Source organism: Triticum dicoccoides, chromosome 4B, assembly GCF_002162155.2.
Source record: "Triticum dicoccoides isolate Atlit2015 ecotype Zavitan chromosome 4B, WEW_v2.0, whole genome shotgun sequence".
Taxonomy (NCBI): Eukaryota; Viridiplantae; Streptophyta; class Magnoliopsida; order Poales; family Poaceae; genus Triticum; species Triticum dicoccoides.
Window position 1 is genome coordinate 69,404,868 of NC_041387.1, and position 10,317 is coordinate 69,415,184.

The window sequence follows — 10,317 nt, forward strand, 5'->3', positions numbered from 1 at the left end:
ATATTCCCTCGTTCATTTTGCGAAGTGTGTTAAGATACGTTAAAAGTCAAATGTCCTTTTGTTGACAAAATTACTCTATGTCACATATTTCCTCAGCTGCAATGCCAATCCTACAGAATGAAAACAATGCTAATTGGCATTTATACTAACTTTAACTACCAACTTCTCCTATCCTCATTTTTTGCTACCGATCCTATCCTATTTTTTTACTGGGAGCCCGTTGTCTATTCTTCTACAAATGAAAAAAACTTCTGGAGAAAATTACTGTAGGCACATTTTATTTTTCTTCAGATATTTGAGCTGCTAAAACTACAAATATTACGGTACAGGGGGAGTAGAAAATTGCAGGCAAATGCACAGTGCCAAATTATTAGCTTACACATAAAAATGATACAAAGTTAACAAATAACTTCCCTTTCCAAATATCATGTCAATCATATCAACCAGAATCTGAATGGATCAACTAATGAAAAGATAATGTTACATTGTTATTCACCTTGCTAGTGTTATGATGTCAATCAAATATAGTTTTCCACCTGGTGATGTTACCCTCAGTTTTATTTTACACGGATGATAGCCCATTCAATCATTTGCTCCTCCCCTGTTGCTCTAATATTAAAGCTTCTCCTATACTTGTTATCCTCAGTTTTTTTACATGACTTGACTTAAAAATATTGATATGATCTATAGCACAATGCGAACAAATATAGTGTGTTGTATATGAATATTTCAATCAAAGGATAGTCGAGGTCGTCTGATCCATGGAGAATGATGGTCAGACTTCCATTCCCGATGATCCCCTTCTTCACCATTGCCACGAACATCCCATAGTCAATTTGAACATCCTAAGCAAATGTAGACATGATCAATTTGCGTTTCAGATTTGTAGTAATTAGCGTAATACTATAGACTAATCAACAGAGTTAATTGAAACTAATTAATTAATTTGAGATGGTGACTGCACTGAATAAACATACGCATGTTCTCATTGCCGACCTCCCTGATGATGTCGCGATACCGACGTCAGCTCGTATGTTGTACTCCCAGCACTCCTCTTCCAGCAGGTCAACAGTGATACGCCCAGATCAAGCAAGAATAATGACACCCCAGCTATTTCCATCGCCAACTCCTTAAAGAACGTGACGAATAACTAATCAATCATCAATAAAATTGGAAAATAAAACAGGAACTTCTTACCCACCAACTCATGTATGACATAGTGTTTTTTATTCGCCAATTCATTTTGTCATAGATATGCATCTTTCTTGTAGTGAATCCAAGAGGGCAGGCAACCTTCTTAGTTTCATTGATGCTCCTAGGCAACAAGTTGTCATGTGAAAAAAAAACTTGTGCAAGATGAGCCTTCCCGTCCAAGCTCCTACTCATTTTGCAATCCGGATCGGCACCGGTATGAAAGTAAGACGAATCATGTGCTATTAATTAAGGTGCACCCTATGTAGCATTTTTTAAATGGTTAAGAGGTAAAAATAACATCATATTCAGATTTTACACATTTTTCTAATCAAATTTCATATATAACATGTCAAGTATGGATTAAGTTTGAAAGATATAGATATTTATTAAAAGCATTTGATATGTACCACCGGTTGATTAACCGAAAAGCGAAAGCCTAATTTATAACTGGCCCGCGGGTTGATTACTAAAGACATCAGAGAGTTTTCTGCAAAAGCAAAAAATCTGACTTAAAACTAGACTACAGGTTGATCGTCAGAAACATTAGGGTTTTCTGCAAAATAGCAATGACGGATCAAGAACAACTATTTTTTATTAGGTATAAATAAGTTTTTCTTTAAAGGAAGCAAAAGAAAAACACATAAAACTGTGCCCGTTTGTACGGCAGACTAACTGTCAACCCTTCCTTTGGAACTGGTAGGAAGAAAGCGACTTGACAGTATGAGCAAGATCGTTCGGATGACTGACTGGACAGAAAAGATCTGATAGATGACTGAATATGACTGGTACGAAGACAGATTGATGGAGTGCTTGAAGCATGCAAAATGCAAATCTACTGGCCAGACCGACGACTGGCGCCGTTATTCGTACCGGCCAGGCCTTGTTCCCACGAATATAAATAAGAATATTTGCTTATTACGTGAAGTCCTATCGATGAGTACTTGCGTATCAGTGGCTTCAGATCAGTCATCAATCTCTAAAAAGTCATTGAAAATGACCGGTGAGAGTTCCACGAGGAATAGTTGGACTACATTGACCGTACAAATATTACGTGTCTCATTTATATCACATAAATACGTTCTACTCTACATCATACCTGACAAAATTGAAAAAACTGCAGGTCGTTAGCCTTTGCTCAAAAGAACATCAATAAAAAAATACAATCAAGACAGAAGAATCGTCTGAGGCTGCCTCTGGCGCCACGAAAGAAAAAAAAATGACAGATAACCTTCTCACCTAAACTCGACGCGGCTCCATCCTGATATGCAGCTTTGCGTACCTTCAAGGTGGCTCGTCAAAAGCGAAACCATTATCGTTCAATGAATCAAACCAGGGAAACACCCCGAACCCGGCATCGAACTCCTGATCTGACACCCCCGCACGACTAACACATCAACAGAGAAACCATACCTACCATCCACAGACCACGAACCCAGCACACGGTCCACCATCTTTCGAATGTCGTCGATACAGTGGTGACAATTTCATGCCCCTTATTACTTATATTTCTGACGGGCTAATCCTTAGTAGAATATGTCACCCCTGATGGGCCTCTGGTAAGAATCTATCAACACTGCTACACCTGGTCCACCATTTAAGAGTTGTCATTAACAAGCAGGCCCGTCAGTGCTATATCCTCTTCCTTGACGGGCTGTCGGCCGTCAATGCCTCGGTGATGAGGGTGTTCTTGATCATGAGCCATCCTTTTTTGAAAAGAAGGTTAAAACCCCCGGTCTGCATCAATCGATGCATACATCCATATTTATTAATTATTCAACAAAGATCTGACAAGAACATATATGAAGCCACCCGAAGCCATCACTCACACTTAGAAACTTGATAATATGGAGTGATCTATCTAAAACCGGTGTCGTCGCCGATCCATCCGCATAACGTATCGGGACCTATAGCTGGTGCAGCAAACTTAAAGCGTACACCACATGCACACGTGTTAGAGGTCGCCATCATCATTGAAACGCTGACCCATCTTCAGGGAAGAGATCCGCATCATCCTTACTAGTCCGACCCTCTGTCGACGCCAACACGGGGCACAATGGGGCCACCTCCCTGCGCGCAAACTGTTCAGCATGTCGCGGTCGCCTGGAGATCCGATCTGCCGGCCGCCACCATGCCACATGAGAGACGCAAACGAGGCGGAGCTCCACCACCGTCCTCAACCACTACCACCGAAAAGGGAGTAGTAACCTCCGGCATGTGCCGCCTACCGGCCAGATCCGACCGCCACCTCGAGGCGCGCCCCTCCCACCACGCAGCCCTTCACGCCGCAACACCCTCGTGCAGCAGCAGCTTTGGCGCGCCGCGGCGTTCCTCGCCCTGACCCGCCGAGAGCGGCCCGCTGCCGCCGGTTGGGCTTCGCCCGACCATGACCTCTGGCAGCAGCGAGGGAGGAGGAGGGAGGTTGCGGCATAGATTGGCAGGAGGTTGGCGGTGCGAGAGAGGGTCGCGAGAGGAGAGAGGGTCACACTATGGTGAGCACTAATCAATAAGTCGCACTATGAGCCATCCTTTTATGGGTACCACTATGGTGATCACACTAATCAATAAGAATATCAATTGTTGGCTTGCTCAGGAAATAAACAAGAAACATATCCCAAAATAATCAGTCTCTTGTATTTCTAGTTAACCTGTATTTGCACTCTTCATTGTGTTATTTACCATGCACACAAAAATGTCAATCTACAAGGGCATCTTAATTTCCTTTCCCTCAAAAATCATGGGAATGGAAACTGACCCTGTATATATATATATATATATATATATATATATATATATATATATATATATATATATATATATGATGAATCTAGCTAAATCCCTAAGGATTGTACCAAGCCACTAACTTGAATGGCAGTCATTTGCCACCTCCAAGCAGCATTAAAACTATGCCGTAGATCGAATTTCCTTGCTTTGACTGCCAGCTCCACCCCTTGTTTTTTAACCTTGGTCACCTTTAGGCACTTGAGGAAGCCCAGGTAAGCCTCCAAGTCATGCACACAAGCAGGGTCTCTTGCCTTGAAGAAGTCTAGGGCAAGCTCAACGCCGATGTGTGTGTAGCATGCACAGCTCCATGGAAGCTCTAACCTGCCTCCCAAAACTCTAGATTTCTCATTGAAGAAGATGCCCGGCAGCTTTGTGATTGGATCGTTCACGTTCACCACCCTCAGAACCTTCACTCCCAGCTCGTCGCACCGGTTCTTGAACCCCATGTTCCCAACCCTTGGGCCGGCGAAGGAGTAGACGGTGATGGGCACATGGTTGCCCCTTCCGTCACGATTCAGGCCGAGCTCAGCGAGGTCGTAGCCAAGGAGGAGGGCAAGGGAGCTGCCCATGCTGTGTCCGGCCAGCGTGATGCTCACCTCCTCGTGCTTATATTGTTTAATGAGCCGCGTCACCTCGGAGAGGAGCTGGTTCCGGCAGCTGCCGCACGTGAACCTGCCGGCGCCGTCTTCCGATGTGTACAGGGACAGGAATCCAGACTCGACCTTCACATCTGACCGAGGATCCGCTGGGTCGAACCTCGCCGGCGCAAGCGAGCTCATCATGTTGGCCACCCACTCAGACCCTGTCACCGTACCCCGGAAGGACACGACAATGTCCCGACGGCCGAGCCGGCGCGCGGTATCGTCTGATGCCACCGCCACGTACCCAACCCACCGGCTCGGGCAAGCCCCTGCCACGCCAGGGAGCGAGACGTCAGGCGCGGCGTAAATGTACCTCGTGACGGCGTACCCGGCGCCGGCCATGCCGACCTCCTCCAGCATCCGTGCCTTGCCGTACTTACAGTTGAGGTACCGCTTCGAGCCGGCGTCTAGGTTGAACGCCTTGTACGTCGCCGCCACGAGCTCGCCGTAGCGAACGATCTCGGCACGGAGGAGCGGGTGCAGAGGTTCCACCAGGCCGGCCCAGTCGCCTTCGCCCTGGATCTCCCGCCACATGCTCGCCAGCGTCGTCTTGTCACCATTTCTCCTCGCCGGCGCGAAGACCGGAGCCACCGGGGCCGCATGCCTGGTGTTCACCGCGATGGTCGATGGTGCCGAGAGACGCGTCGTCTGGGGAGCGAAGGTCGAAGGCGGTGCGGCAACCGCGGCAACGGCCCCGGCGGTGGACGTCGTCGAGGCGTGGCCACGCTGCTGGCGCTGCGGCTTAGCATAGATTCCACCTGGGGAAGCGTTAGACACCGGGAGGCGAATCGCCATTGCTGAGCTCAACTAGCTGGTGTGCTCGTGCTTGCACGCCTCGACGTGCTGATCGATGAGAGAGACCGATGGGTGAGAGAGATCAGCAGCGAGACGATCGAAGGTGGAGTTTTCTGTGTTTGGGATCGGGGCACGAGCTTATATATAGGGCGTGGGAAAAATGACGCGGCGAGGCGCGCGCAACGTTTTCTCGCGAGACGTGTTGGCTAATTGGAAAGGGACGGGGAGGGGCAGTTGAGGCGCACATCTTGCACGTTGAGCGCGGGGTTTTGACTGGATCGAGTGGGCGTGGAAGTGATGATTCAGTTTCCTTTTCGCTCCTTCTTTGCTCGCCCTGTTGTGTTTAAGTCCTTGTTCTTCGTAGTATTTGTAACACGATGCTTAGCTATGTTCTCCGACCTTAATCATTTGAAGGATGCTATCTTTTTAGAAACATTTTAAGGAAACGCTGCACTTAGTATTTTCTAACCTTTTGCGAGGAGTTTTTTTTAACACAGTGCAGACGCAGACGCTCATACATACATATGAATGCATGCACGCACACCCCTACCCCTATGAGCACCTCCAAGAGACCGAGCCGGCACATCCTCTTGAGATTGACCGTAGTCGACAGGTCTCCTATTGAATGAACATCGCAGGAAAGGCTAAAATAAATCCAGAAAAAATAATGCAAGCATCGGTCCCAAGTCTAGGTCTTGAACCCTGGTGGGTTGGTTCCACCACTTTGCGAGTAAGTTTTTTTTTTTTGCGAGTAAGTTGGTACTAGCAAATTAGTAGGCCAAGTTGGTAACCCAAATGTCAAATATGCTAAAATTAGTTGGTCAAACGGGATTACATGTAATGCCAACTAGAAACAAAAACTGATTGTCCAACCAACAACACTAGCTTGCTGGAGTGTACTCTTCTTCTCCCTCACAAAATAAAAAGTGTGTACTCTCTCTGCTCCGCTATACAAGACCTCTCATATTTTGAGTCAAACTTTGGACACTAGTTTAACTAAGAAGATATGTGTTATATACCCTACAAAATACACTATTGGATTTGCATTCGAAAATGATGTTCCCAACAATATACTTATTATAGGACATAACTTATGGTTTCCATGGTTCAATCACCGTTCAAAGTTTGATCCAAACTATGAGGGAGCCCTAACAGAGGTAGCAAGTGCCGCCTAGCCCTTTATATTTCATTATCTTCCCAAAGGCCCATCAATAGAAATCCTTGCATACATAGCCATCATTTTCTTATATCCGCACTCTGGTTGGACTTTCTTTGCATTTCCTCTCATCTATGGTAGCTTGCCGACCCTTCCGCTCACAATTATCCATCGGCCTACTGTTGGAATTTGGATCTATTTATTGATGCAAAATGGATTTGGATATAGAAGGAAAATTCTTTATTTTTGTCTACCTAAAATATAATGGTGTTCCTTCTTTCGTTGCTTAGTTGTTCCTAATTGACCAGCCTAGCAGAGCTTTACAGCTACCACTGTCATATAGAAAACAAAACAAAAATCAACAACTAAAGAATTTCTTACTCATGTGTCTTGTTTTTATGGAATCAATTAAATAACATTTGAGTAAGACAATAAAAATTCCGGTTGTCTTGCGTATTAATTGTATGTTTCTAATGAAATATTTTAACATTTTTTACTCCACATCGGCCTATATGCATCCACTTCTAGATGCATCACAACTTGATTCACCCATGTCTCCTTCTACAGTCTTTTTTTGTGTGCGTATCTATAGTGCCCATCTCCATACCTTTATTGTTAAGAGGTGGTGGACTACTAAGTTAGGGGTTCACCTAGTAAATGGACAAGTTTAGTAGAGGCATCGGTCGTAGTGGGAAATGAGAGGCGGTGGCCTAGAAACTGGCAAGGCGAATCAATGGTGTCGTGTGTTTGGAGGATCTGTATGCCAAGACCTTAAGGTGATATAATGAGAACGAGAGAAAAATACATTGTACAGGAAAACGACAGGAGGGACGCCTTGACCGACAAAGGAGGTGTATGTGTGCAAAGGAGTGGTAATGCAGGGAACATCTTAATTGCGCAAAAATAAACCTCGAGGAAAGTTGCAATACTGAAGAACCATAACGTTCCCTGCAAAAAAAAAAACATAACGTAAAGTGAGTGGCCACAGTTTCAAGATATTGTCCAAAATAATGTTAACACCACTTTGGTCCCACTCATCCGAACAAGCATTTCATATGCAGTATAATATCAGTTTCCTGATAACGTTTGTCGTGAAACCGAGTAACACTAAGGATTTGCAAAGACCATGGCCGCAATTTAGTACCAAAGCATTTGATAAAGCTGAATTAGAGATTCCAGTCCACTATATGAGTCCGTGACCACACCAGCTATAGCTTTTGTGGCAAACGTTGCTGAAGAGAAAAAGGAGGTCGCACTGAAGATTTTATGATACGTTAGGTGTACTTATGCGAAACTTCCGAGTGGTCGGTTGGGGGCTCTTCATGTCTCCATGTGGCATATGTGTGTACGTATGTACGTGTGGTTTTCGGCCGGCTGATCATACAGTGGGCCCAGGATGGGAAGCTGCACTCGTCAGCATCATTTAATAGGAGTGGTTGAGATCCGCTCGTGCTGCAGGCTGCAGCCGCGCTGCTACTCGTTGCGCGCCACGCAATGCCGTACGGGCGCGCGCCGAAATCTTGCCAACCACCTGTGAAAATACCTCTGTTGCCTTTTCTCAATATACCATTTATGGTCATGCATTTGACCGGCTAATTAATTTTGTTCAACTTAGCATTCATCGGCCGTACAGTAATAGTAAGCGACTTACTTCCTCCTTCTCGAAAGGGCATCAACACTCTTGACTAGAGGCTAACATGCGCTTCACATCGCTGTTCTTCACTCGCATGGGCGCACCTCCTACAAAAATGCAAACTAGTGTACTCTTGAAATCTCCCTAGGCTGCCTTCTCCCCAAGAAAATCTTAGGGTTTCTATGCCTCCCGTCGGCGCCGCCGCCGGTCCACCTCGTCTTCGGTGGCCTTAGGGCCATAGCGGCGCGGTGGATCCCAGTAGTGGCGGAGCCAGGAATAAAGATCAAGGGGCCAAATGACTCAATCTTTTGACAAGAGGGGCCAAACAATACTAATGCATGTATTTTTGTCTAAATTTTACACTGTTCATGTATAAACTAGCAGCAAATCAGCGGTCATAGGGGGGGCCAAGGCCCCTGCTGGTCCCGCTGTCTCCGCCACTGGATCCCGGCCCTTGCCGTTCGGAGGGCTCCGTTTTTAGATGTTTCTTCAAATTTTGTTAGGGTGTTTGTCCTGCTCAGGAAGACGAGACGGCAGCGGCTCCCAGAAGATGGAATAAGGTCTTCCTCACCTAGCCCCCGTTTCGGTCGTGTGTCTAGCATCATCGGTGGGCGTGTGAAGGTGTGTCTCCGGCAGATCTATCCTTGGTGGATTTGCTCGGATCTGGTCATAGTTCGTCTACGTTTGTGTTTCTTTAGGTTGGATCCTTCCGATCTATACTACTCTTCATCGGCGACGGTTGCTGTTCTACTGCGCTGGTCCTATGGGGCCTTAGCACGACGACTTCCTCACTGTATACTATAACAAGTTTTGCCCGTCTCCAATGAGGGAGGGGCGATGACGGCGGCGCGCCTTCGGTTTGCTTCAGTGCTTGTAGTCATCGCTAGGTGGTTTATGGACCTGTATGTAATTTTTATTATTTCTAGTGTTCATTGTATTGCCATAATTGAAGATGAATAGGTTGTAAGTTTTCTCGCAAAAAAACATTAATTTTGTAATAACCTAATGTTATTTTTAGACTGTTTGTTGGATTTATGATAATTTCTAAGCCAAATTATATTACTTTGGTGTGATTCACTCAACAATTGTACCAATGTATTATGTTTGGCACCCTCATTACTTTGTTCCTAGGCCCGCCAATAATCGCGCACGGGGTTAACTCTTTTTTTCTCTAGCATGTTATTGCGGTCGGTTGTCTTGTTTTGCTTTGATTTATTTTGGCTTAGATTTTAGTTATGTTTTTGGTTTTTTTCAATTATATATCATGTTGGGTTGTTGTTGAAGACGGTTCACTACTAGAAAAACCCTTACCAGTAGCATTGTTTTTCTTTTGCTATTAGTAGCGCTGGTAGACGCGCTACTACTACGACGCTACAGCTATTTTTTTTAGCAGTAGCGTTGTTCCCTCTAGCGCTACTGATACTTATCTGCAGCGTGGGTATATAGCCAGCGCTAATGTTATTTGAGTGCTACTGGTAATCTTTACTCCCAAGCCACTGCTAACTTTTGTAGTTTTTTTTGTGTGTGTTTTGGCTCTGTACACATTTAAACAGATCACCATTTATACAGTAACATGCATATTCATTGAAAAGCAAGTGAGTCATCGATGAGTCAAAGTTATTAAAAGTCTCGACATGTCTCAAGTATCTCATCATCATCAATCATGGACGAACACATGTCTCGAAATAGCGTTACAAGTCATTACAAGTTCCCAATACATGCAACTACATGGTCACATATTCATGTTTCATCATCAATGTAGACTATGATATGACCGCATAGAAGATAAAAGTGATCACGATGATAAAAAACGGTAGTATGTACTCCCTCCGTTCTAAAATAGATGACTCAACTTTGTATTAACTTTAGTACAAAGTTGGGTCATCAATTTTGGAATGGAGGGAGTAGTAGTTTTTGCGGCGCTGGTTCTGAATTCCATGTTGTGCTATGAATCTCAAGTAACTAGCTTCGGCTTCCGACCGAGAAGCCAGAGACTTGGGCCTGACACTCTGACCACTCATTGTACACACCCGAAACATGCCCTACATACACGGCATACCACTTCCTCGCCATCGTTGATCTATATACCTGTCAGAGATGCGCGCGCGTGCACCCCC

The 10,317-nt window shown here is 45.2% G+C and overlaps 1 protein-coding gene across 1 annotated transcript; it reads right to left on the reverse strand.

Moving 5' to 3' along the window:
* Nucleotides 1-4,022: 4,022 nt before the first annotated feature.
* LOC119292513 (phospholipase A1 EG1, chloroplastic/mitochondrial-like) lies at nt 4,023-5,411 on the reverse strand. The gene has a single exon (XM_037571329.1). It carries the CDS (start codon nt 5,409-5,411, stop codon nt 4,023-4,025), a length of 1,389 nt encoding a protein of 462 aa, XP_037427226.1.
* Between the last annotated feature and the right edge of the window lie 4,906 nt (nt 5,412-10,317).